This window comes from Musa acuminata, chromosome BXJ3-9, assembly GCF_036884655.1.
Source record: "Musa acuminata AAA Group cultivar baxijiao chromosome BXJ3-9, Cavendish_Baxijiao_AAA, whole genome shotgun sequence".
In the NCBI taxonomy this organism is placed as follows: Eukaryota; Viridiplantae; Streptophyta; class Magnoliopsida; order Zingiberales; family Musaceae; genus Musa; species Musa acuminata.
In genome coordinates, this window is record NC_088357.1 from 3,085,613 (window position 1) to 3,113,345 (window position 27,733).

Sequence of the window (27,733 nt, forward strand, 5' to 3'; positions counted from 1 at the left end):
GGATAAAACCTCGTGTTAAATGGGTGAGCGAGCAAGGGCAAAAGCAATGAGTCGATAATGCCAACAACACGGAGATAATGGGTGAAGAAACACGAGCAAAATCTACAAGGTGGAGGCAACAAAGAGGAAGGAAAGGAAAGGTATTTTTGAGATAAAAAATCAAAAGTGCTATACAAGAAAAAAGAATAAAAATAACACTATATGAGAAAAAAAAAAAGAGAAAAATCACCCTATAATATTTATAATATTATTTAAAAAATAATATAATGAAATATGAATATATGAACTAAGAAAACACGATGAGGGCATGAGAGAGTAATGAATGTAGTAGCATTGTTTTCTATTTTATCATTATAGAAAGAGACTTAAATTTCCCTTTAAGCATTTAAATATATATATTTAAAAATAAATAAATATTAAGGATGCATACATTTTTTTTGAACGTTCAAATTATCTAATAAGTAGAACAAACAAGTTTAGAATTTCGCAATAAAATAGAAATATAACGAGCACCATATGCATGATTATGACCAATTTATGTCAAATAAGTAAATATAAAATATTAATTAATTAATTATATATATATATATTCATATGAACTGCACTTTAAGATTCGCGTTTGGGACTGTGGATGGTGGGATCTCCGTCCTGGAGAAATGATACTCGCCAACGACCGTCGGTTAGATGCCTTCGACCTCAATCCGCCTCGTAGCACACGCAGACTGACCGACTTGGGACACGTAAACACGAACGTGCCATGCATGCACGAGACGTGTCACGTCCACGCTCAACTCCCGGACCCTTTAAGGCCTGCCCTCTCCTCTTTCACTTCACGCTATGCTCGCTTGCAGTAGCAGATCAAACGAGGCGACGACATCGATGGGTAGACGCAGTGAGGTGACGCTCTTGCTGCTGCAGCTGCTGGCGGTGGCGTCTTGTTGTACGATGGCAGTGACGGGATACCGAGAGAGGGAGATCGGAGGAGAGGAGGAGGTCCGGGGCACGACTGCGAGCCCTTTCAAGCTGGAGAAGTCGGAGCAGGTGGTGAAGACGGAGGGTGGAGAGGTGAGGGTGGTGAGGGGCTTCGGGTCGTCTTCCAAGTGGGGTGGGTGCGGTCCTGTTAGCCCCATGCACATCGGATTCATCTTCATGGAGCCCAAGACTCTCTTCATCCCTCAGTATTTGGATTCGAGCCTCATCCTGTTCGTTCACAGGGGTAAGCACCCTCTGTTCCTTCTTGTCAGGACCTTCAGAATTCTAAGATTATATGATCTTAGAAACGTGAGTCAGAACACACAAAGTGATCGATGTGCTACAGGGGATGTGAGGGTTGGGTGGATATACAAGGATGGTTTGGCGGAGAGGCAACTCAAGATGGGAGACATCATTCACATCCCTGCTGGTTCCACTTTCTACATGGTCAACGCCGGCGAGGGTCAGAGGTTGCAGATCATCTGCAGTATCGATACCTCGGATAGCATGGATTTCAGCCCTTATCAGGTGAAGCAGCTCCTGTCCCTTCGGCTGGCTCAGCCAAGTCAACTCTACACTTGAATCTGATTCCATCGTTTCCCTACTATGCGCTGTTTCTGCAGTCGTTCTTCATCGGTGGAGGGATGTACCCGACTTCGGTGGTTGCAGGATTCGACATGGGAACCCTCTCTACGGCATTCAATGTAAGCCCACTAAGTTACAAGCTGTAAGGATCAGCGAGGTGATATCTGGGTGATGCGCAGGTCACCGAAGAGGAAGTGCAGGCAATCCTGGGGTCGCAAACTGGAGGGCCAATAGTTTTGTTGACCGGTGAAGCGGCCGAGCGAATCGACCGCCGGCGGCGGAAAGGTTTATTAGAATTCCACGACGAGGAGGAGGAGGATGGATGGTGGACATGGAGAAAGCTGCTAACGGGCATACTTGGAGGTGGCTTCGGTGATCGCAACAGAGGAAAGAAACGTCCGGTTCGCTCGCCCGATCCTTACAACGTATACGATCGGGATCCCGACTTCAGGAACGATTACGGATGGAGTCTCGCCCTCGATGAGCACGACTACCATCCTCTGAAACACTCGGACATCGGAGTCTACGTCGTCAACCTTACTGCGGTATCGTTCTGTACCTTGAGCGGTTTAGCGTTGTGATCCGTGTCCTGTTACGACATGTCATTATGGCGTCAGGGGTCGATGATGGCGCCTCACGTGAACCCGAGGGCGACGGACTACGGCGTGGTGCTCGGTGGATCAGGGGAGGTTCATGTGGTGTCGCCCAACGGCACCGGCGCCATGAAGGCGGAGGTGGCGGAGGGTGATGTGTTCTGGATTCCGCGCTACTTTCCCTTCTGTCAGGTGGCGTCGCGGAGCGGTCCGTTGGAGTTTTTCGGGTTCACGACGTCGGCGAGGAGGAACAGACCCCAGTTCCTGGTGGGGGCGAGCTCGATCCTGACGGCGATGATGGGGCCGGAGCTGGCCGCAGGGTTTGGGGTGTCGGAGGAGCAGCTGAGGGACGTGGTGGACGCTCAGAGGGAGGCCACCATTCTCCCCTCGCGGCCATGGCCGCCTGTGAGGAGGGAGGGGAAGACACCGGTCAATAGGTGAGCACTGCATGCGTGCAGGAGACTTTGGATGTATGTATCTTTTCTAGCTCTTTAATAAAGAAGGATTACAGTTGTAGTTCGAATCCGTCCTCAGCATATATTTTTCTTGTATCTCTTGGTTATCGTCTCCATCTGCTGCTCTTGGTGATCACTTCCCCCGGCTGCTGCTGCTCATTTCACTGCTGGTTCCAAGAGTTCCTGATCTGGGTGACTCGATGGAGAGAAGCAGATGATTTGAATCCTAGTGTTGCTTAAACAAACAACAGGAAGATGCCAAAGCTGCCTTCAGTCATTTCCCAACACCCGTCGCATGGAAGAGACTGCACAGAGCACACTTCTTGATCGATGCCATGCCTGTACCATAGTTGCTCTTCGAAGCGTCACTGGTTCCCTTTGTACAGCAAGAAACAACGGGCTGTGTGTCTTTTATTGGGACAATGATATGCCTCTCGCAAAGGACCGAGAAGATGAGGCTATAAATGTGATGACAAGGGACCAGTGAGGCACCTTTGGACTTGCAAATGGAACTGATTAAAGAAGATGTGCACCGTAATATTTAATTCATGGAGCATCTCGAAGGATTAAGAAATACTACAAGAAAGGAAACAGATTGCATTCATGTGATGAATTGGGCAGAGAATAACAATGTGAGGCCAAATGGTGAGGACAAACAGGCTCATTAACATTGTTATCTTACTGGCAAAGATTCCCAAGCTACTTCAGACCTGCAGTGATCTGCTTATAGGAGACAATTACTCAAGTTCTAGATGTTGGACAACCCAGATGTAGTGCTGCTTCTGTGGCATCATCACACTGAATCATGTCAGAGAAAGCTTCTACATGTGAAGCATCTCAGTTTCACAGTTCCAAAGGTGTAGTGCTGCTTCTGTGGCATCATCACACTGCTTGATTCCATCTGCCACTGCCAAGTACTTCCACTCTTTTACCATTGAAGTGGCATCCATTTTTTTACTGAAGTGATAGGATCTCAGCCAAACTTCTGTTGACTTTGCTGTCTGAAGCAGCATGTTATTTATTTGATACAAGCTGTTAGACTATGTATAGATTATTGCAGCTATCTCCTTCTAAGCACATGAAAAGAAGACTTAACTCTGCAGACATGGATAGGGATGGGAACAAAGCTCCTTAGCTAGTTAAGAGGGAAGATTCCCGCTAATGCGGTGTATGAAAAGAGTCAATATGCATAATTTTATCTTTCAATATTAAAAAAAATAAAAGAACAATCTTACCGATGTATCGAGACCCGCCCTCAGCTCCTTAGCTAGTCGCTTCAAGTTTAGCTGGTGGGCAACTAATCAAAAACCGATGCCATTGATGAGGGTAAAGACCTTCAGGAAAAGAATGAGAATGGTATCTGAAGGCTGGTTAGGTATGACTCCTTTGCTGGTGCTATCACTCCAATAAGAAGAAGAGGTGCAAGTTAAATCAAACCTTGAAGATGAACAAGGCTTTATAAGTTTCTATGTTCAGAATGCAAAATGTTCCTGATGCAGATGTTAGGGACCAAGTCACCCTTGAAACCAAAACACTTCAGTATGGAATGCTGCATGCTCAATAACAATCAATACATTTGAGGTGCCTTATGAACATTGCAGGCCAAAAACATGGAAAGAGAATTGCAGAAACAATCGTTATAAGCAACTTAGGTAAGCGTTTGGTAGGAATATCATGCATAGAAACAAAACAACCATTATCATGCGGAAAAGAGTAAACAGAAGCTAAACCATCCAGATTGATCTCTTAGATAGTACTTGACGTACCAATGAAGAGTTGCGGATCAGCCTTCGGCTGGCCAGCATCTCAAGAACGATGCTTTGCAGTGAACAAAATGATATCCAAGTAGAACGCAAGGTAATATATTTTCTTCAGAAGGGTTTCTGGTGAAAGGCAATCCAGTTTTCAGAAGCATATGAAAATTAGTCAAAGAAAAAAGGAAACCTCCTCCACTAGCAGAAGGCAAAACAACAAAATTTTACAAGGATTTGTGCTCATCAATCAGATTGCTTGTCATGAGCCTGCAACTCTTCTTCAAGGAATTCTGTCCTTCTCATTTCAAGCAAATCAGATTCCACTTCCACAGTATGTCACGATGCAACGTCTTTGTCTAGCTCAATGATTATATCATAGACTTCCAAGGGGAGAAAAACAAGAGATTTCAGCAGAAACCCTCAACAAAAGTCATCTTCCTCTGGGCTATCCTGAGGGAATCTGATCAATTCTAATATGTTCACAACCTCAGCCATTTCTGGCCTGTTAGATGGTACCTGTGAAGTACATATCAAACCCAATTTCATCACCGGAATGGTCTCTTCAAGAGGAAACTTCCCGCACAGTCTCTCGTCCATGCATTCCTCCACTTTCCCTTCATCTAGTGTCTCCCTCACCATATCGGACAGCAGCACCACATCGTCTTCCATGTATTCCACTGGCCTCTTTCCCGTCATGATCTCGAGCACTAGCACTCCAAATCCATACACGTCGCATTTATCTGTGATCTTCACTGTCTGACATGCAAATTCTGGCGCCATATATCCCAAAGCACTCTGTATCTTGCTACTTAGCACGTATCTATCCAGCATCGGTAGCAGCTTTGCCAGTCCACAGTCCCCCACCTTGGGCTCACCAGATCCATCAAGAAGGACATTGCTTGATTTAAGGTTGTAGTGTATTATTTTATGCTGATGGAGATGTGCTAAACTTCTAGCGATACCAAGAATTATATCAAACCGCTCTTGCCATGAGAGGGTGTTAGAGGCAGAGCACTCATGGAGGTGATTGTACAGACTGCCACCAGGCACAAACTCATAGATAAGAAGTTGGAGGGAAGGAGTCCAGTAATAGCCTTCGAGGGCCACAAGATTTGGATGTTGCACTTTTCCCAGCCTTTTCACCTCTTCCTCGAAATCCTCTTGTGACTTTACTAAGCTCGAAACTGTAAGCTTCTTGATCGCCACAGATCGGCCATCTCTGAGGACTGTCTTGTAGACTGCACCAAAACCTCCACGACCCAGTTCACAATCCTTATTCAGCACAGCATGGGCACCGGCACTGAATTCAGGGTCACCACCAGCGAACATCACAAGCTTGCCAGAGTTGGCATCAGTGACCGGAGAATGGCTAAGGTATTCATCTGACAGGGCCAATTCCACAGCAGAGTTGGAGGCAGATGCATGGGCACGGAAGTTCAGAACACTGATGGTGATGACACCCAGCGCAATTACAGCAGCAGCTACAATAGCAATGAGGGCAGAAATGCTGAAAATAATCTTCTTGTGGCTGAGGTTGCGAGGTGATAACACGGGGTTTGATGATGGATCAGGTGAGGAGTTGGGGTCAAGTACAATGGGCTTGGGGAGGACTCCGGGGCAAGAGCGGTTGACAGTGGATCCACAAAGACCAGGGTTGTCTGTTAGTGAAGAAGGAGGAATGTTGTTGAAGAAACTTCCTGCAGGGAGGCCTCCAGAGAGTTGGTTGTGGGAGATGTTGAAGGAAAGGAGGTGAGGAAGGTCAGAGAGCTGCTTAGGAAGGGTTCCTGATAGCCGGTTGCGGGAGAAATCAACAACTTGAAGGTTGGTAAGATTAGCTAATGTTTCAGGAATTGAACCGGTGAGATTGTTTTGCGACAGATCCCTGCATGAAAAAAAAAAGTCCAAACAAGAGATGTAGTGTAAGCATTTAGTTACTAGAAATATGATTAACCACTTGAAATCGAGACCGACTGCATTCAGGGAATCTGATTCAATCTTTATTTACATGACCAATAACAAGCAGATAGAGTTATGATAAAGCCATAATAGACATGCCATCCATAAGAACGAAAATGGAAGAAATGAGAGGTGAGAAACTTACAGATATGCAAGTGAAGAGCAACTCCCTATCTGAACCGGTATCTCTCCGGTGAGAGAATTCTCCTCTAGCCTCAGCTCTCTGAGGGATGTTGCAAGGGCAACCTCTGATGGTATCCTCCCACTCAGCAAATTCCCACTCACATCTAGAACTTCCAAAGACTTCAACTCACCCACGTCAATAGGGATGGAATCAGATAGTGAGTTGGATGAAAGATTCAAGAATTCTATGCTTCTAAGGCTTGAAACTTCCTTCGGAAATTTGCCAGAAAAGGCATTGCCAGATAAATCCAGTACTTGTAGAGTTGAATCAGTAATGCGAGGAACATCGATCGGTCCACTTAGTTTATTCCCCGGCAGCAAGATCTGCCTGAAACCTGTTTCGAAAGCCCATGATGGGAGATTCCCAGTCAATGTGTTCCGACCGAGATCCACGTCCAACAAGCTCCTGCAGGCAGCCAGTGAATCTGGCACGCTGCCGGAGAAACTGTTATCAGAAAGCTTCAACAGTTTCAAGAACTGCAGATTGCTTAATGAACTTGGAACCCCACCGGAAAACCTGTTCCTCGACAGATCTAGCGTCTCTAGGCTGTTCATATCCCCAATCCATGCCGGAACCTCACCGGACAAAGAGTTTGAGCTCAAGCTAAGATAGGTACATGTTGAAAGGTTCCTCATCGATTCTGGGAGGTCACCGGAGAGCTGATTCTCTCCGACGTCAAGAGACTTCAACAGCAAGCATTCGCCGGTATCATTCGGCAACTGGCCAGTAAGCCGGTTGCCTCTCAAGCTGATCATTCTCAGGTTGAACATTCTGCTGATTCCGACCGGTATCTCGCCAACAAGAGAATTATGAGACAGGTCGAGCGACCTCAAGGCATTCAAAGACCAGATTTCGCCAGGCAAGGAACCAGAAAGCTGGTTCGACGAGAGGTTCAGGGACGCAAGGGTCGAGCAAGCGCCAACATCCGATGGAATCTTCCCCGAGATGGAATTTTTCGCCAAGGAGATGTCTCGAATGGACCTACATTGCCCGAAGAACCCATCCGGGATCGTGCCGGACAGGTTATTCGCACTGAGATCCAGCGTCCGAAGGCTCTCGAGGCGGAGGAGGGCAGGGGTAAGGCTACCTGAGAAGTTGTTCACGGAGAGGGACAGCGTGTCGAGGAACTGAAGCCGGAGGAGGCCGCGGCCGAGCTTTCCGGAGAGGGCGAAGCCATCCAGCGCGACCACGGCGACGCGATTGGACTTCGGGTCGCATTTGATGCCGTCCCAGTTGCAGGGATCGTTGTCGTTCTCGTTCCAAGACGCGAGCTTGGACCGGGGGTCTTCGATGCCGGCCTTAAAGGCGATCAGGCCGAGGACGTCGTCGTTCAAAGTTGCAGCTCCGGATTCGGCGAGCAGGGGAAGGAATGAGAGGAGGCAAATGACACCAAACCAAAGGCTTTTCATCTTCGACAGATATCCCTCTGCTTCCGCTTCAATCTTTCGGCCAAAAAGAGCTCAGATTAAGCTGTTCCAACTCAAAAAATACATCTTTTCTTGGATTTAGATAACGGAATGAAGAAAAGGAGAGAGTTTTACCAAGAAAAACGACGAAGAACACCAAGAAATGGCTCTTGTTTTGCGCTCACAAGCCGTGAATGAAAGCAACGGATCGCTCGCAAAGCTAAAGCCGGGAGTAGAATGCCATTAGGGTATGTGGTATGGAGAGTAGGCGTTGAGGTGGGATGAGGAGGGGTTCGGTTGCCTCCGAAAGATCACAGCTTTTCTGCGCTTAGCAGCTCAAGCTGAGAGGTCGGTGGAAGAAAAGGGAGCACTCTCGCTGTGGGAGTGGGGTCGGAGAAGCGTGGCAGAATCTATTGAGGTCAATCAATGCTTCGATGGTGAAATGACAAGTAGACTCTCCGAAGGATCCCTTAAACCCCTATTTTGCCATCAATGGAGAAATTGAGTTCTCATGCATTCTATTAATAAGAGTAAAAGCCCTAAAAAAAGTTAATTGATTTCATCCAAATATCATTCCTTTTACATACATGTTTCCAAAATAATTCTATCCAAATATCAAAAGGCTTGCTTTGATCAAAGCAATGATGCAAAGTTATGCATTCACAAATCACCCCTCAGTGGAGAGTATTAAAGTAAGAGGCGGCCTTTCTCAATGACACAATGATGCAATTTACATCATTGTATGTAAGAATATGATATGCCTTTGGGAACTTGGATTCCATATGAGAAACATTGGAGGTCTGTGATGGTGATGGAACTCTGCACCACACCACTGTCTGTCTTCCATCATCATCATAATGCCCATGATAAAGTCCATCACATGAGATGGGCATTCTCCACATCCACCAAAGCTTCTGCTGCCATTGTTGATGTGTGTTGGCTGCTTCTTTTGAGGCTAAAGCTCACTTCTTTTGAGATACCTACATGTTTATTTTTGATTCTTTTGATGCTGAGGTATATATATTTGTCTTTGATAGGTCAAGCTTGAAATCATTTTTTTATTCCTTAACAACACAATATGAACTTGTAGAGTGTGCAAATTTTATATTTGATTCAAAGAAAAGAAGGCGGCAACTTCTAAATAGATGCCTTCACAGTGGCATCAAGCTGTGTTTCTACCTGTTCTTCAACCAAAGAGATTTCCAAGCTGTGGTAGATTTACCAAAGGGATTGTACTCACTGGTACATTTCTATCATCAAAGGATGTAATTTGAGAATCCATTTATAGCTTCATCTAACAAAAGTGCTAGAAAATGACATGGCAAAACCTATGCTTGCTTCCTTTTCTTACTAGCCATTGCCATGCAATCCATGTATCTTAGCTGCATCGTTGTTCTGTGGGAGAAGAAGCTCTTGATTCCAACTGTGCAGCATGGAGTTCATCTGCGCTTGTGTGTTGCCCTATGTAGGTGACGAGATACAATGGAGGGTCATCCTGTGTCCTCTGCGCATGTTTTATTGCTCGGCAACCTTGATTCTTCTTCTGGCTGCACTTGTAGTAGAGCATGCCAACAATCAACACAAAGTTCTGATTTCATGATCACCGTGCAGGCTTTCAGAAAGAAGTCAATTTGCATTCAATGCGTAGGTTCCGATGCCTTGGATATTTGGCATGAAGAATCTTCTTCTGACCATACGTTTTCCAACAACGATCATCTTCCAGTGGTGTCGATGGCATGAACATCTGTGGCTCCTTAATGTTGTCGGCAAAACACAGTTTCTTTGAGCCTTCTACAGCAAATGAAAGAACCTTCTCCTCCCGTACTGTGCAATCTTACCGCCAACGTCCTCCCGCAGAGCACCGGAACTTGGATCAACCGGCGAGGCTTCTCTGGCACTCGAGGCGTTGACGCTTCTGATGAAGCATTTTGAGATCTCTTCCACCGATCTCCGATTGCAGCAGAATGGTTTTCAGCTGCGAGGCCAATTCACGGCCTCGAATCAGCGCTCGCACGCCTGTTTCATGCCCCTGACTCTGTTCCGTAGAGAGCAAGTCCTCGGTCGTAGTCCTCTCTTATCGTCTTTGAGGTGAATCCACTTGTAGTTCTTTTGTCATCGGAAGTGGCAACAGGAAGTTCATCGCACGAGTAGGTGATGGAAACAAGTTCGTCACCAGGGTGACATAAGAACAGAGATGGATGTGACTTCAAGAACCAAAACAGAGCTACCAAGAAAGGTAGCCATTTATTAGAAGCTAAGCTACAAGGTTGGCCAGAAAGGATTCGTCTCTGATCTAACTTCTACAGCTCTCATCATTTTGATCAGACCATCGATTACTCTCCATGCGTGGGCGAGAAGATGACATCCATGCTACTGCCGCTGCTCGCTGTGTTGAGCAGCGCATCCGCCACGGAGCAGTCGATGTCTCTTCCACCCTGCACCTGCGCTACTTGTCTGCTGCTGCGGCTGCTTACTCCACTGTGAGCAACGAGGAGGGCTCCTGTGCTACTCGGATTGCCCTCGAGCCAGTTCTGCAGATGAATCGGAGTAGACTGCGATGCCACCGGGTGCATGGCTTCCAGGCCCAAGGGCGCGCCCTGCGGGTTGCCATTGCCACCGTCGTCGTTGTCGTTGACGGAGCCGCTGGGCACCAGGGTGGGGATCAGCTTCGGGGTCGGAGAAGTGTGGCAGGTGTGGCTGCCGCAGTATGTCACTTGGAACGTGTACGGATCGTCGTCCGACCTTTGCACCATCTTCTTCGCGTCGCAGCGGTAGTAACTCTTGTGGTTGCAGTGGTAATAGCTCCTGCCGAAGTCAAATCATGTTCTTGCAGTATCAAGCAGATCATGAGTAGCTCATCGAGAATCCACGAATCTTTACCAGGACATCGTAAGCTTACCTTGGAAAGCTCGAATTGAGTATCTTCTTCTGACCGTACTTCCTCCACTTGTACCCATCGTTGGGAGGTATCTCCATGTTCCCTGTTCGAAGGACCGGCACTCTCTGCGTCACAGTGCCTTCCTTCCTGCCAATTCAAGTAGTAACGATTAGTTCTCCAACAGTTGACCTCAAAGTAGCTTTTCAGATATCTCTGCCGTTGTTAAGTCTCGTGGGTGAACATGGCGGCGGCGGCGGCGGCGGTTGGTGAACACGCACGAGCTCAAGTGCAAGGAAATAAACTTCTGATCTCGAGGTTGGGGACCCCACCTCTTCCTGCGAGACCTTTGCGGCAAGGAACCGTCCGCTGTCCGCCCGGATGGCGCGACCGGAGCCTCTCCTCTGCCGCCCACGAGCGCATCCACGTCCGTGTCAGGGGTGTTGGCATAGCTCGAGCCCCCCATCGCACCGGTCGATTGGATTTCCGGCACCAGATGCGGCAAACCGGAGAAGGCCATGTCGTTCGCCGACGGCCCGGCGGCACAGAACGGATGGGCGCCTTGTCGGAGCAGATGGATGGCTTGCATGTAGCCTTCACCCGAAGCCTCCCGAAAGAGCAATTGGGAGGTGCAAGAAGACGGCGTTTGTGAGCGTATCACATGTACGGCGTTGCTGAAGGCACCGGCGATGTCCTCGCAGGAGCCCAAGAGGAAGCGGGGATCGATCGGGCAGGTGGAAAGGCGGAGGCAGCTCTCCAGATCTCTAGCTAGCTTGCATGCGTCAAAGACTTGAGACAAGATGTCGTCCATGGTCTTTGCTTCGGATCTGAGTCCGGGAGGCATAAGATATAAATAGGAAGAGGTCAACGGGAGACTCATCTTCCACACGTCAAGGAGGAGGGAAAGTGTCTCGAATGGGTTGCGAAGGCATTGACTCGGTCGTCGTCCTCTGCACCAACACACGACTTCTCCGAGTCTCAGATGGGATCACAGTGTCCCACACTCCTTCGATCTTTGTATTACGGCAAACCTCTACCGACAGATGAGCGAAGAACACTGTATTCTCTCGAGGTCACGGAGGAAGAGGAGCGTAAGCTCTGGGCGTTGCATGCTCTCGATAACATGGACTACAGGACTCCTTCGCAACCGAGTCCAGATTGGCTACTCGCTGTCTCTGCTCCCTCTTCTGGAACAGCATCCGTCTTACTTTTGGTCATCAGCCGAGGCTGGAATTGATGATGACTTGGGGTGGGAATCAGTCGATGTGCACCGTTGCAAGACTAATTCTCCAAACCTTTCTTTCTCGGGTGTCGGCTACTGAAAACATGTCATCGAAGTCTTTTTCCTCCTCTCCAATATTATCTTCATCCAATTGAGACAACCCCATTTACTTAGACCGGTTCAACCCAAGATTTCAACCGGTTTAAAGTAATATTATATTAATTAATATACATTTTTTTTATTAATTTTTAAAATTATTTATTTAAATAATTAATGTATATATATATTATATATAATAAATTATTTTAAAAAGTATTTATTCAAATAATCAATGCATTCTTATAAACTAAATATGATGTAGTATTATTTTTGAACCGGTCTAAATCTTGGGTTGAACTGGCCTAGATGAATGGGTTGATTCATTTAAAGGAAAATTTGATTTGAAAAAGGAGAAAAAATAGTGAAATTATTTTATAACACTTTTATAAAATAGTTTTTATAAAATTGTGAAAAAAAATAAAAAAAATCATCTATAAACTTTTTTCTTATATTTTCAAACTATAATTTTATTAGACTATATATCTATAGTTTGGGATCTTTTGCACTACACAATAGAACTTAACATCAATCTCATTAGCATATTTCCTGTGACGTGTGTTTTCTTACAACCCAATACGAGGCTTACGTACGAGTTGACCGAGTACCGAGAGATAATTTTTGTTCGTGATCTACTTCTCCCACAAAAGTCAAAGTCAACTGTTCTATTTCCTCGCCAAAAGCCAACTGAAGCGAAGAATCGTTCAAGCGATTCACCCACCACACAAGAAAGAAACTTGATGATGGTTTGGTCGACTAATTAATGCCAGCTTTTCTTAGCTAATACTATCGAATTCTGTCTATGATCCACTTGCCTCTTAAGTACAGAATTCAACTCTCTCTCTCTCTATGTATAGATACACATATATGTATTATCCAAGAGCCAATCGAATGAGATACTGTAAAGAAATGTTGGAATGAAATAGGGTGCTCGGCCATGTGCCAAGGAATTCTGGGAGCATCTTAGAACAAGCGATGTCAAGTCAAACAACATGTTCTTCGGATTATACTATCACACTCTTTCATCTCCGGAAATTAATGTATGCCACATGCAACAACAGCTAGCATGTGGTGGCCAAGATTCATATTTGTAGTTTTGTAGCGTCTGAAGATAGATAATAAGTTTTGTAGTTTTTATTCTTGATTAACCATATTTGATTCACCAACAATATAGATAATTAGAAATATTTACTATCATGTTACAAATAGGCAGTCTTGATTTATATGCTCTCTCATGACTTTGTCGACATGTACCCCAACAAGTACTGTCCCAATTTGTCACATCAGTCTTGGTGGATCGCATGAGTATATATATATATGTCACATGATTAATGCTAATCAAGGGAACAAGTGGGGCTTTTGTCCAAGCTTGGTGGCACAAACTAACATTCAAATCCCCATCACTGCCCAACCCGGGTTCTGCATGCATGTCTATTTGACTACGATTAACAGCTGTCGGTAATATATTACCTCTTGGCAGCTTTGATCCACTCACCCGACGTAACGTTGATCCTGGCGTCCTTCCGTTAATTGTTAACGGTCGCCGTCAAGATCCGTCCATATAATCACCCCACCGCCTTCGCTTGCTTCGACATCCCCGTGACGGACACTTGCTCTTCTCCCTGGATCGGCTCGCCGCCATGGATTTGGTCCTCCTCGAGAAGGCCCTCCTCGGGCTGTTCGCCGCTGTGACGCTCGCCATCGTGGTGTCGAAGCTGTGTGGCAAGCGCTTCAAGCTGCCGCCCGGGCCGACCCCGGTGCCCATCTTCGGGAACTGGCTGCAGGTGGGCGACGACCTCAACCACCGCCTGCTCACCGACATGGCCAGGCGCTTCGGCGAAATCTTCCACCTGCTGATGGGCGTGCGGGACCTGGTGGTGGTCTCCTCGCCGGATCTCGCCCGGGAGGTGCTCCACGCGCAGGGCGTCGAGTTCGGCTCCCGCACCCGCAACGTGGTGCTCGACATCTTCACCGACAAGGGCCAGGACATGGTGTTCACGGTCTACGGCGACCACTGGCGCAAGATGCGGCGGATCATGACGGTGCCCTTCTTCACCAACAAGGTGGTGCAGCAGAACAGGGCCGGGTGGGAGGAGGAGGCCCGGCTGGTGGTGGAGGAGCTGAAGACGAACCCCACGGCCGCCACCGAGGGGGTGGTCATCCGCCGCAGGCTGCAGCTGATGATGTACAACGACATGTACCGGATCATGTTCGACAAAAGGTTCGACAGCGTGGACGACCCGCTCTTCAACAAGCTCAAGGCCATCAACTTTGAGCGCAGCCGCCTGTCGCAGAGCTTCGAATTCAACTACGGCGACTTCATCCCCATCCTGAGGCCCTTCTTGAGGCGCTACCTCAACAAGTGCAAGGAGGTCAAGGACCACCGCCTGCAGCTCTTCCACGAGCACTTCGTTGCCCAGAGGAAGTGCGTCCTACAATCCTCTCTCTCTCCCTGCAACTTGTATGACAGCAGTTAATTACTGGATCATTCGAACTAAACAGGAAGATGATGGAGGAGAAGGGATCAAAAATGGAGCTCGAGTGCGCCATCGATCACATCTTGGACGCAGAGAGGAAGGGCGAGATCAACTACGACAATGTTCTGTACATCGTTGAGAACATCAACGTCGCCGGTAATTTTCCTATTCTTTATGTCATTCGATTAATCTCGATGATAGGATTACTATCCATTTAGTGCATCAAATGCTCTTTAGTTGTTTATCTTAATTATCTTATTTCGTGTATTAAAAGAAAAATAATTAATAATAATTTTGATAGTAATTACTTAAAGAAATAATAAATCTTGATATATGAAATCTCTTTCATTGATATCAAAAAATAACAAATAATTTAACTCACAATTTGTCTTAAATTTGTTTGACATATAGTGGTGATTAACTTATGTAAAGGCCTTATCAGTAATCATATTAAATAAATTATTTGTCACCAATTTGGTGCTGATACACCATATCCACTTACTAGATATTAAAGGTTTGAAATCTCATTCCAAATGTGGCGATTGACTTACCTGATAAAGACATCAACAATTTATGGAAAGGTACTGATCTCGAATGCTGCATCACATATCTTTTTGTTTTAAAATAATTAATAATTAAAATATTTGTACGAGTGATAATATAATAAAATATATTTTAGTGGAGGGCAAATTGTTTAGTTTGGGCAAACGAATTCAAAGTTTGACCAAATCAATGGGATCCGTTAGCCTTTCTATTACTACAAACTGACAAATGACAATGTGCAGTAGCCAACAGATAGATATATATATTCGAGAATTAATAATACAATCGTGTCCTCATCCGATAACTATTAGTCAAGTCTTACACGACTATAAAATTAAGGGAACAATTGTTATTTCCGTGCAACGCAAACAAAGAGGATATCATCGAATCCATGTCGAAAGATGTGGGAGCAGTTCTCCTTTACGTGAAAAGAAAGCACCGTGCTTTCATGAGAAAACAACAGCCATTACTAAAGTACGTACTTTGGGCCAAAGTTGGCAATAATGCTGTCATGTCATCGTCCATCGTCTTTGGATAGAATAAAATCATGTTGTCATCACCAGAGAGACAGCTTGCTCAGTCAACACTAATGTATCGTAACAATGAAGCTTAATGGTGGGTTAATGCAGCGTTGGAGACGACGCTGTGGTCGATCGAGTGGGGGATCGCGGAGCTGGTGAACAACCCGGAGATCCAACGCAAGCTTGGGGCGGAGCTGGACGCGGTGCTGGGACGCGACCAGATCACGGAGCCGGACCTGCAAAGGCTGCCCTACCTCCAGGCGGTGGTGAAGGAGACGCTGCGCTACCGGATGGCCATCCCCCTCCTCGTCCCCCACATGAACCTCAACCACGCCAAGCTCGGCGGCTACGACATCCCCGGCGAGAGCAAGATCCTGGTCAACGCATGGTGGCTTGCCAACAACCCCGCCCACTGGCGCAAGCCCGAGGAGTTCCGCCCCGAGCGCTTCCTGGAGGAAGAGGCCAAGGTGGAGGCCAGCGGCAACGACTTCCGCTACCTGCCCTTCGGCGCCGGCCGCCGCAGCTGCCCCGGCATCATCCTCGCCCTCCCCATCATCGGCATCACCCTGGGCCGCCTGGTGCAGAACTTCGAGCTGCTGCCGCCGCCGGGCCAGGCCAAGATCGACACCACTGAGAAGGCCGGCCAGTTCAGCCTCCAGATCATGAAGCACTCCACCGTGGTGTGCAAGCCCAGGGTGTTCTGATGGCAGTCGCTCCGGGGAGTCGCCTGAAGTACTCACTCCTCTCTCCGGCTCCATCTTTCGTTCCACTTAGCCTGCGCGAGTTTGCTGGTGTGTTGAAATAAGTCGATCCTACAGTATTCCTTTACGTAGATGAATCTGTTGAGGACTTACTACTATTATGTGATTGATATATTGGATATGGCTTCAAAGATCGTCGTGAGCGAATGCTATACATCCTCTGTTTCTTCTTCTTTTGTTATAAGAGCGTGAATGTAATCTAATGTATGAGATATGACTCGAATCAACTTAATACAAGAGTCGGATCTTGAGTCTCACAACCCGAGATCCGCTTGGGGGTCGGATCGGGTTCGGATCACCGCTTTGTCCCGCACGACCCGCATCACTATGAAGTCGCTTGATCCTGACCGTCCGATCTATTCGTGATTTGATCTGTTCCCACCGTGTAATGGATCTACGTATAAATGCGCCAACCGTCCATACCACAACCAGACGAGCAAATCCAAACGTCTCTCGCCGACTTCGTTCCCTTCTCGTCGAGTTCCGATTTCTGCCTCAAAGCTTGGATTTATGGATTTTTTCCTTCCGTTTTACCCCTTGTTTGACGATTTATTCGAGTGATGATCTGAACGACGATGGAGAAGGAGCTTCTGGAGAACTCGTGGCCACCCAGGTAATGCCCCTTCGCCGCCACTGCATCTTGTGTTTGGAAGCGTTTGATCGGATCTCTGTAATCGCGGCTGTTTTCTCCAGTTTTAGTAGAAAGTCGTAATCTTTAGTGTTTTCTTTTAGACTTTTTTTTCTCCCAATTTTTGCGTTCGAGAGGTCGGTCTCTTCGTCAGAGGCATTAAATCAACAATCTTAGTGTAACATGTTGTGGTGGTAGGCATCCAAATCGGATCTTGTGTTAGGAAGTGTTTGATTTGATTTGTGTAATTGCGGCTGCTTTCTACACTTTTAGGTAGAAATTCGTAATCTTTAGTGTTTTCTCTTAGACACATTCCCAATTCTGGTCGTGAAGATGTGGGTTTCTCTCTTAGAAGCATCATAGTATCGAGAATCCTACTTTAATATGTTGTGCTGGTAGGCTTCAAAATGTGGAAATTCTACACTTTTAGGTAGAAATTCGTAATCTTTAGTGTTTTCTCTTAGACACATTCCCAATTCTGGTTGTGAAGATGTGGGTTTCTCTCTTAGAAGCATCATAGTATCGAGAATCTTACTTTAATATGTTGTGCTGGTAGGCTTCAAAATGTGGAAATTCTACACTTTTAGGTAGAAATTCGTAATCTTTAGTGTTTTAAATATTGTCTTTTATTAAAATAAGGAAAACATTGCTAACAGCTTATTTACAGTGTCATGTAATCCATTGAACTCCTCCTCTATCTGCCAACTTCCAATATTGCTCCTTATCGCACATAAATAAGTTGCAAGTTTGATTTTTCCTATCCCCGCCTTGTGTTATGGATTTTCAATGGAAATTCACTTGTTTTTTCTTAATTTTACTTTGGCCGAGACTTTATTAACGTAAGAAAATTTACTTGTTTTGAAACATGGTGATATTTTATTATCTATGAACATGCGATCCTAGTACGCGTAATGTGTGGATGGTACATGTGAATTTTCTATATTACATACTTTTACATGGTAAAAATATATGTAACTCTTGTAATACTCATCACTTGATTTCTTGTAATTTGGAACAGTATAGTCATTATTGTGGCATTGGAAGTAATGATGATCACTTTTAACACTACTCATATTTATAATTTTTTTATTAAATTAAAATTATAATCGTATTCTAATTATCTATAATATATATCTTTATCTTCATCAACTGGCCTATTATCTCAGTTGGTTAGAGCATCGTGCTAATAACGCGAAGGTCGCAGGTTCGAAACCTGCATGAGCCATAAGATTTTATGTATTAAATTTAATTTTTTTAACAACATTTTTAAATTTATAATTTAAATTCACATGGTGATATTTTATTATCTATGAACATGTGATCCTAGTGCGCATAATGTGTGGATGGTACATGTGAATTTTTCTTATTACATATTTTTACGTGGTAAAAATATATGTAACTCTTGTAATACTCATCACTTGATTTCTTGTAATTTGGAATAGTATAGTCGTTATTGTGGCATTGGAAGTAGTGATGATATCTTTTAACACTACTCATATTTATAATTTTTTTATGAAATTAAAATTATAATCGTATTATAATTATCTATAATATATATCTTTATTTTTATCAACTGGCCTATTAGCTCAGTTGGTTAGAGCGTCGTGCTAATAACGCGAAGGTCGCAGGTTCGAAACCTGCATGGGCCATAGTATTTTTTGTATTAAATTTAATCTTTTTAATTAATAATTTAAATTCATGTCATATATTTAAATTTTTGGTCAGCCTAACATCAATTATTTTAACATTTATAGGCATACATTTATAGGCATACATGTATAATCAAATATTTTAATCAATTTTAAACTCGTATTAATTTAGCAAAATAATTAAACATTGGAAAGAAAAAAAAACCAAAAGAAAATAGAGACAATCGAGCATCATGTTAAAAGCATGTTAATAACAATGATGGGCACGCACAATTCTTGTTAACTTTGGGATTGGCATGCCCTAAACCAAAGTAGCATTACATGTTCCTCCAAATCGTGCTCAAGTCTGAAACTAGCAGTAGCAAAACGAGATCGAGCAAAAAGCAAACACAAATTGGCACAGCACAAAACTAGTTTCGACAGTCAGTTTATTACTCGAGTTCCTGCTACAAATTGCCCTCGGTTTCCGATGACATAAGAATACGTTCCCACAGGATCCGAAGACCAGACTGCAGCCTCCTCGCCTGAAATTACAATGGTATATGGCTCATCTAAGCTTTCAGTTTCCACCATTGCTATAGATGAAAAAAGCTCTTAAAACTGATGAACATTTGACTCAATTGATGTAGCATGCAATTCCCAAAAGGACAAAATTGTAAGCAAATCGATACAAAAAAAAGTTTGAATATACTGTCTGTGTAAAACGTTGAAGAACAGCAGCAACACTGGGGAGATGGAAATCAGGTGCCAGCTTTTCGGCGGCCAACGAGTGCAACAAAACCAGCCTTGATGGGTGCAACCGATCGTGAAGAGCCGCACTGAAGGAAATGATCGAATTAATCATGCAAAGTTACTTGAATGCCTGAAGAATTAGCTAGAAAGATGCCCACAGTCGAACAAGAAAACTCTTTGAAAAAAAAACCAGGAAAACAATATTATTCAAGACTAGCTAAAAAGAAAGCCAAAGCTCAGAAGACCTTCGGAGGCTATCAGAAAATTTAAGTCTGACTAGCAGTTCAGGTTCTTCCGCCTGATGTGCACCAGAAGATGGAGCACAGAGGAAATCTAGAACAGTTGTATTTTGTAAATTTGCACACAAATTGAAATAAATCTAGAACAGTTTTTTTTTAAATGAAAAAACAGAAGGAGATCATCGACAGACATCTACACCAGGCAGCGGAACTGCTGCTGCCACAGTACGATGGATCTCTCAAGAAAAAGATTAAAAGTGGCATGAAGAGAAGAAAAAAATAAGAGAGAGAGAGAGACTTTTGCACAGATACCAAAACCAAATTTGAATATTTTTACATTTGTATTAAATCATATAAAAGGAATGATGAAAAAAAGTCACAGTTCTTCGTGCTTCTAACCATCTCAAAGGCCTCAGAACAACATCAGATTATAATCATAAGGCTAATCAGGCAATGTAGGCAATATATTAGTTGACTATCATTGGCCTTGAGGAAAAGAGAAAGCACTAAAGCCCATCCATATACTGAATTGGAGTAAATGTATAGAGTAATTGATGTGGAGTTGAGGGGTTTAGATGATCACCTGTTCACAGCGAAGAAAGAACAAACGATTTTCCTTTGAAAGTATCGTATCCGGACTTTTGCAGCCATTGCATATGACATACTCATCTGAAGGGAAAAAAGGTTTTTATTAGAAAAGTAGTCAACGATCAACACTCTTTCAGTCCTAGTTTTAACTGTCAAAATTTTTGATGTATCAGCATGTTACATGTTTTTTTGCAACAGAATTTGAATTACCAACCATCCTTTTACTAAACATCATAATGAAGAGGGAAGATCATACTCAAATATTAATGCCATACTAATAATGATTATAAAAGGTACGAGGAAACTAAATAACATTCAGCATGCCGATCCAAAATAGTTCAGCAATGATATAGTTAACTAATTAACAGCTCAAGATGAAGATTTTGGCTACCTTGGAAATAATGACTGCAAAATCACAAGGAGAGTTTGCTGATTTTAGGTACATTGGGCATAACTACAGCCCGATCACAAGGAGAGTGCAATCAAGTTTGTTATATGAATCATCATGTTTTGAGAATCTTCCAATCAAACTTATACACCATAATAAAACATAGCAGGGTTTACCAATAGTTTAACTACACTTTATTGTCAAGAGATAAATGTAAGGCCACTGGCCAACCCTCTAAAATTGGCATAAATCTCCAGCTTAGTCAAATTTAGGAAAGAACACGATTTGCTAAACTAATAAATAAAATACATACGAAAACAAACAATTTACTGAAGCACTTTGATATGTTCAACCTATTGTTCAATCAAGTTGCTAATACATCAAAAGTTATTTCAAACCAATAAAGACAACAGAAAATGGTAATGATGATATTAACAAAGCACTAAAATCTAAATTTGGCAGTTCATGTAGAAACTTACTGACATATCTTCTGAGGATGCCCTCAAAATTTTTTGGTGCAAATCTTCCCTTGACAACCAATCTCTGCTGCCCATCAAGAGACCCATTTGTCCCCATTTCAGCAAGTAAGAAATTCATAACATGCTCATGTTGCCTATGCATCCTGAAGAAGATCAGAAGCTTTCTTTGAGAAGGCAGCTCATTATGACTGAATATTGCAAATATGGAACTAAGAATATCAAAAGAAGACGATGGTCAATTAGACAAACAAAGAATGCTCTGCTAAAAGTAAACATGGCATGATACATTTCCAACCACATCAACATGCTGATCAGCAAGACAATCCCTGTTTCCATCAATGAAGATCATTGTACCTTTATGTTGCAAAAGCATTTTAAGGATGACCTTGATCAAAATGCGAATATCATTCAATGTATATACCCTATAGACAAATCACATAGCAAAAGCAAAGAAGAGTTTTCTATATCATCAAAATGGTTGCAAATTTGATCAAAATGACAAACAAGCATTTTCATCAGGTGACAGAATAAGTGAGTAATTATTTATACCAATTTAAGCTACCTCACTACGGAGTCCTATCTTTTGGTAATTATAGTAACTGCACTACCAAGTTTCCTAACATAGTTTAGAAATTTATATATGTATGATTAAAAAATCATAAACAATCATATGTCAACTTTAAATTAAAACAAAGAAGAGTGACATGAAAAGCTTACTTGAAATCTTTTCTGAAAATTACCATTACAATAGAAGTAAACATGAAAATTAAATCCATATAATTTTTTTCCCAATGCAGCAGACAGTTCCGTTCAAACAGAAGAACACGTATTCAAGCATATCCTTGAAAAATATCTGATTACTAACATAACAGAAAAGAAATGCCATCCTGACAACATAAACAGCAAAAAGTGCGGTAGAAGCTAGGTAGATCATAAATTATTAAAAGAAAATTAATATACGGAAGGGTATTGGTTATACGTTTTGCATAGATCCATAAAATTAACAAAAACTGTCTTCTTTGTTCCTTCTCTAAGAACTTGTGGAGGCCTCATCACAGTTCTACGCCTGTCTCCAGCAAGATCAGGGTTATGCTCACGCAAAATATTAAACACCCTACCCAGAAGCTGCATCGACAATAGCAAATATCAGATTAAAATATAAATGTTTTAATATTATGTGAGCAGCTCACGTAGAAACAAGTACCACAAACATATTCAATATTCTACCACAAACTAAACATAAAAACAGATGTTATTCAGAAAGAATAACCAATTGTTCTGTTTCGTACAAGCCTTGTGGCTGCTGATGTAGAAACAAGTACGATACCAAATCCCAGATTCCACCACAACCTCAACATAAAAGGAGATGTGATTCAGAAAGAATAACCAACCATTCTGATTTTTACCAAGTACCAAAAAAAATGTTGTACAGGGTAGAAAACAAAAACATAAAATGCAAGCGCCTAGTTTGGTGTTTTGGAAGATAGCATGAGATCCAGCCAAAAGGCCCAAAATCATCTAGCAGGTCATATCAATGTTAATATTAATTGAGATGGTGACAACAGGAGTATGATGTATACTATTTCACTTGGCTTTCCTCCTTCCGTCCACCTTGTCATCACTCTCTCTTGCCCCCCCCAGCCCCTCGTCTCTCTGCTCCTCTCCCCTCATCTCTTCCTCCATCCCAGCTTCTGCCTCTCACTTACACCAGCATGCCACAATGTCATATAGTTCCAACACCAGTACTAGTCCAAGCAAAGGCCAATACCACAAGACTACAACATTGAAATCCTTGGTCAGAATTATGTACATAAGATACCTAAAGTGCTAAAACTAGCCACAATTTTTAATCAGATACCTCTCCAAAACCACAACTTGAGTGTTTTAGCAACATCAGCAGTAGAACCACTTAAAAGAATGCCAACTTTCAGGACCATCACCAATCAGAAAATGATCACTAAACTATGATAAGCATAAAAAATAGCTTATAACTGAATAACAGTGTAAAGGGTCTAATCCAGCTGCAAGCAACTTGCATGTCACCTAATCTCGAATTAGTTTGATCAAAAACTGAAAAGTCAAAGATAAATCCCGTTTAGCCTCCCCCAGCAAACAAGAAGATGTCATCTGATGACTAAAAAGATCCTAATCCAGACAGCTATTTTGATATGCTCCAAGTACCAGTTATTGTGGTAATATCAAGTTGACTCTTTCTCTATTTCTGTGTTATTTTGCTTTCACCTTGCAGCCCCTAAAGGCTGACACATCCATCCAATTTAGTTGACATATATTTATCTTAACTTCAGATTGTGGCAAGAATCACTATCGATTTCTTAGGTCCAGAATAAGTGCATCATAGGTAAGACTCGTGCTAACCACGAAGGGGATGGAAAACATGAATGAACTGCACCTACACTTACAGAATACACCTTTGAATGTCATTTCAAATATGAATTCCAGGTAAAGAAAAAGCAATTCAGTTTATGAAAGATAACGTGACCACACCTCTTCATACTTATAATCACGATCAGTTCCTTCCCAAGGGTATCGACCAACCCCAAGGACGATGCCTTCTCCTTCGTCCTCCCCGCCAACTTGATCACCTGAACATTAACAACAATATTAACTGCTATCATGTTCAAAAGAATCCAAATTAATGTGTTCAAAATATCAATGTACAAAAGGCCTGCTGGATGAAGCTTTCCAGATATATTCATCTTTAAATTCAATTCTACACATTACATATACAGCAAATTTATTAAACTGAATGGAGTCACTGTTTATATTTGAATTGTGATTCTCTCCCACCTACATGGACTAATCATCAAATGTTTTGTTAATAACAAAAAATCATAGTTATTCAATTGAAAAGCATGTATAGTATATTTCACAAATAATTACTTTTTATAGCCTGGATCATTCATTGCTGGCAATCTTAAAACTAAAATGACCAAATTCAAATCATCCAAAATTACTACACACGGATCTTACCAGTCTGATCATCTACCACATCACCATTTTCATCATTCAGAAAGTTAGTGTCAACCTGAATGGTCAAAACAACATATAAATCATGTCATCATCAAAAGGAAGCTGCAAGAACCTAATCCCTAGACATCATCGTACTGCTTCCCAACTAACCTGTTTCTTCTTCTTTTTCTTCATGCCAGCAAAACTAGGCTCACCCGAGTCAGCAACTGCGATGGATAAACATTTCAGCTTGCACAACCCATGATATTCTGCGCTTAACGAAAAGTGAGAGTCCAATGACACTACTTCAACAAAAACTATACCAGTTAAATTCTCCGTTTTCTCGGCTAATTTATCCACCACCTCAGCAGAGTCCTGAAGAACAACCTTCTTCTTTTTCTTTTTCTTGGTCGGATCAAAGGGGGCCAACTGCAGGCATTATTGCCAGAAGTAAATGAATCAGAATAATAGGCAAGATCTATGTGGAGTAAGGAAAATTCGCATCGACCCTATCACGAGTATAAATCTCGCTAGCCCTAGACAAAGACGCACATCGACTCTATTACCTCCGAAACCTCCTCCTTCACATCTGATGGATTCTCGTCCGCCATGCCGTCTCACGGCCACAGATTCTCGAATCTGAAACTTGCGAAACCCTAAATAACGAATACAAATCGATGCAACGAACAGCCTCCACCACCAACTACAACCGGAAAATCAATTTCGCACATGACGAGGAAAAGAATTAGATCTTGAACATAATTTCCGTGAAAATTTCTTGGGAATGGATTCGGAATCGACGAGTTCCTCGGCATACCTCGAAGGATGTGATGACGAAACACTGGAGGCTTCGTTCGGCGGATGCGTGCTACCACCGCTTCGGCTTAGCATTTATAGCCAGGGTTACGATAAGGGTAGGGTTAGAGAATGGGTGGCATTTCTAACCCTGCACCGATCCGATCCGATCCGATCCGATTCGACCGGTACGAATTGGGTTAGGTTAGACCCGCTTTCATTAAGGGCTAATTGCATATTATCTTTATAGTTAATTTTTTTTAATATTTCGATTTAAATATTTAAAATTTTTATATTAAAATATTTATAAATATTAAAGTGAAATATCTAGTTTTATTTATCATAATATCTTTTATTTTATCGATAGAAGTATAAAAACGAGAGGTAAAAATGTAATTTTAATGTCCTAGTTATGTTTTCTGTAGTGACGAACTAGATAAGGAGAAAGAGTAATGGTAATATATGAGATAAATTGAGATGAATAATAAAAAGACGTAGCTATTTATTATCTTTAGCTAAGTAGCTCTATATATAGATGAGAGTGAGGAAATAATTGCTTGATATTTGTATATATGCTGATATAGTTTATCGAGTGTTCCTTATCTCTCATTGTCATTCTCTTTATCCATAATAATCACTTACGATCCCAACTAACATAGTTATCTGTCATCACTAATTAGAATATTTAAATTATTATTTTTATATTTTCATCGATAAAACTAATGATGTTATGTTACGAACGGTCGTCGCGCACCCGCAACAACTCTGTTCAACAAACCGTTCGTCATTCTCATATATATGTACAGCTACTTAGCAGGCTGTTTTGCCTTGGTATTGAGTCATTTTGCTTGTAAAAATGTAAGTTCGAACACGTTGTAGTGTTACAAAGCGACCGCTCACCGAACCGAGCAAAATAGCCCCAAAACAGCTCCATTTTTGGAATCCGCCTTCGCTCACCAAAACGTCAGCCATCTCAGCCCCTTGGAACCCCCCGGGTGGCACAGGGATGGATGGGGCTTCGGTATAGTACCGGGCATTGAACACTCATTCGCAAGTTCGCACGTTGCCTTGACGGAAACTTTTGTCGCGCTCGGGACTCGGTGAGCAGCTGTTTATGGGCTTGCAGTTGTTCGTTCAACCTTCTAAAGCCCTTATTTTTTTCCTCTCCCTCTTTTCTCTTTGTGCACGCAAGGTGCTCGCTGAATTGCTTGTAAAGCTTCCCCTCTTTTCACGAGACGTTGAGACTTATCCGTCGCTCGTTCTTTCGAACTAACCAATTTTATCTTTTACGGGTCCTTCGGGACCTGCGAGAGGTTGCAAGTGGACTGATCTTTGCGAAGCAATATCGCAAGAGCGAAGCGCGACTTAGGCAACGCAAGCTAAGTTCGCGTCTTGGTCGCAAGGGTGCCTCACGCCTTAAGCAACTCCAGCTAAGGCCGTGACAGTTAGGATAAATGAAGCTAGATATTTTATTTTCATAATTATAAAAATTTTAATATAAATTTTTTAAGTTTAGATATCAAAATATTAAAAAATATAACCAAGGGGTATTATGTAATTAGCCCATTTGATGAAAGATCAAGTAAATTTATATTTGATTAATAAAATATTATATATGATTAGTTATATTTAAAGTTGCATGGACAAATATTTATATGGTTGATTGTTATCTGTGAAATAAACTGATCGAAAAATCTCCACGTTTTTTTATTTCACTCTTTTCATTCAAATATCACATAAAGGAGATTATAATGGGCAAGTTATCGATATATTTCTGAAAAATATCTTCATTTTCATTCTTCTCTAATCACCTCCTTTTTTATTTAGTAGATAAAATATCACCAATCATCTATTCTTTTTTTTTTTTGTCTCTATAAGTTAGTTCATAGAATAAATAATTCCAATTATAATATTTGTATACTTTAAACTTTAAATATATTAAAAATATATATTTTTACTATGTTATAGTATTTATCTAGTATTACTGAAAACACTGACACAGTATAAAAACACTATTATATAAATATACATATTTACTGTATTGTAGCATATTGTTGATATTGTTAAAAACATCGTAATCACTACGATTCACCTTATGGATCGATCTATATGAAAAAAAGAAAACAAAAGATGGTTGACTGTCAAATCAATAAATAACCAAAATTATTTCTTTGGGAATTCATCCGATTATAATTGTCAACGAATAACCAAAATTCTTGGCATATTTGTTTCACTAATTCAGGAACATAATCGAATTGAAATCGGAGGTAGTTTGATGTATACGTTATGCCATGTATTTACTGCAATTTACTTGTATGTATTAGGTAACATAATGTTGTGTTAACTCAGTTTTGGGATGAGCTTACTCACCCAATACCATCCTCACTATAATTATTTACCATGGATGTCAAATTTTCCTAAGAATAGCTACCATTTCCTAAGAATCACATTCAAATGAATTGATCGTCAAAGCCGTGAAGGTTCGATCTACCACTAATATAATTACATGAAAATGCGATAGGGAAATTGGTTTCTCACACGATATTCTTAATTTGCGGCGTGACGGAGGGAAAAATATATTAGATGATGTGGGCTCCACCTAAATAATCGTTTTTTATTGGTCGCCTCAATCGGGTTGTGATCCACCACCACCGTCTACATGTTACCGAGTCAACGCTGTCTTTCCGGAGCGTTAATGTTCCCCATGTTCATGCGTTCATGTCGGATTCGGACCCTTTGGCGTCAACCTACCGTAGAAAAATACGTGTTCGAACGAATCTAAGAGCCCCGCGATCCAACGGTTCAAGTTGGACGATCTTTTGCTGGACCCACCATCACCACCCGGTCCATCACTGGCTCCGTTCC

At 42.4% G+C, this 27,733-nt stretch overlaps 5 protein-coding genes and 3 non-coding genes across 9 annotated transcripts; 4 read left to right on the forward strand and 4 right to left on the reverse strand.

Moving 5' to 3' along the window:
• The first annotated feature begins 851 nt into the window (after nucleotides 1-851).
• Nucleotides 852-2,597, forward strand: LOC135648862 (vicilin-like seed storage protein At2g28490). Its single transcript, XM_065166842.1, has 5 exons — nucleotides 852-1,216; nucleotides 1,319-1,500; nucleotides 1,596-1,676; nucleotides 1,737-2,102; nucleotides 2,175-2,597. Exons 1-5 carry the CDS (start codon nucleotides 880-882, stop codon nucleotides 2,589-2,591), a joined length of 1,383 nt encoding a protein of 460 aa, XP_065022914.1. The 5' UTR covers nucleotides 852-879; the 3' UTR covers nucleotides 2,592-2,597.
• A 2,055-nt stretch (nucleotides 2,598-4,652) lies between these two features.
• LOC135649471 (probable LRR receptor-like serine/threonine-protein kinase IRK) lies at nucleotides 4,653-8,212 on the reverse strand. Its single transcript, XM_065167848.1, has 3 exons — nucleotides 8,041-8,212; nucleotides 6,461-7,941; nucleotides 4,653-6,241 (listed from the first exon to the last, which is right to left on the reverse strand). The coding sequence occupies exons 2-3, from the start codon at nucleotides 7,906-7,908 to the stop codon at nucleotides 4,780-4,782; spliced, it is 2,910 nt and encodes a 969-aa protein (XP_065023920.1). The 5' UTR covers nucleotides 7,909-7,941; nucleotides 8,041-8,212; the 3' UTR covers nucleotides 4,653-4,779.
• Nucleotides 8,213-10,238: 2,026 nt separating this feature from the next.
• On the reverse strand, nucleotides 10,239-11,591 carry LOC135649985 (WRKY transcription factor 55-like). Its single transcript, XM_065169003.1, has 3 exons — nucleotides 11,128-11,591; nucleotides 10,805-10,930; nucleotides 10,239-10,710 (listed from the first exon to the last, which is right to left on the reverse strand). The coding sequence occupies exons 1-3, from the start codon at nucleotides 11,589-11,591 to the stop codon at nucleotides 10,239-10,241; spliced, it is 1,062 nt and encodes a 353-aa protein (XP_065025075.1).
• Nucleotides 11,592-13,676: 2,085 nt separating this feature from the next.
• Nucleotides 13,677-16,554, forward strand: LOC135649165 (trans-cinnamate 4-monooxygenase-like). The gene is made up of 3 exons (XM_065167302.1): nucleotides 13,677-14,523; nucleotides 14,601-14,731; nucleotides 15,748-16,554. Exons 1-3 carry the CDS (start codon nucleotides 13,739-13,741, stop codon nucleotides 16,341-16,343), a joined length of 1,512 nt encoding a protein of 503 aa, XP_065023374.1. The 5' UTR covers nucleotides 13,677-13,738; the 3' UTR covers nucleotides 16,344-16,554.
• A 1,625-nt stretch (nucleotides 16,555-18,179) lies between these two features.
• On the forward strand, nucleotides 18,180-18,253 carry TRNAI-AAU (transfer RNA isoleucine (anticodon AAU)). Its single transcript has one exon. It is a non-coding gene; the product is annotated as a tRNA-Ile (tRNA).
• Nucleotides 18,254-18,603: 350 nt separating this feature from the next.
• Nucleotides 18,604-18,677, forward strand: TRNAI-AAU (transfer RNA isoleucine (anticodon AAU)). The gene has a single exon. It is a non-coding gene; the product is annotated as a tRNA-Ile (tRNA).
• A 215-nt stretch (nucleotides 18,678-18,892) lies between these two features.
• LOC103996970 (eukaryotic translation initiation factor 2 subunit beta) lies at nucleotides 18,893-24,969 on the reverse strand. 2 transcript variants are annotated; one of them, XM_009418049.3, is made up of 11 exons: nucleotides 24,891-24,969; nucleotides 24,640-24,776; nucleotides 24,397-24,502; nucleotides 24,245-24,300; nucleotides 24,095-24,149; nucleotides 23,609-23,706; nucleotides 22,083-22,228; nucleotides 21,104-21,246; nucleotides 20,232-20,317; nucleotides 19,369-19,495; nucleotides 18,893-19,201 (listed from the first exon to the last, which is right to left on the reverse strand). In XM_009418049.3, the coding sequence occupies exons 2-10, from the start codon at nucleotides 24,682-24,684 to the stop codon at nucleotides 19,418-19,420; spliced, it is 813 nt and encodes a 270-aa protein (XP_009416324.1). In that variant the 5' UTR covers nucleotides 24,685-24,776; nucleotides 24,891-24,969; the 3' UTR covers nucleotides 18,893-19,201; nucleotides 19,369-19,417. The 2 variants fall into 2 exon arrangements, with proteins under 2 accessions (XP_009416324.1, XP_009416325.1); XM_009418050.3 differs by lacking the exon at nucleotides 19,369-19,495.
• LOC135650299 (small nucleolar RNA SNORD34) lies at nucleotides 20,054-20,137 on the reverse strand. Its single transcript, XR_010501499.1, has one exon. It is a non-coding gene; the product is annotated as a small nucleolar RNA SNORD34 (small nucleolar RNA).
• Nucleotides 24,970-27,733: the final 2,764 nt, after the last annotated feature.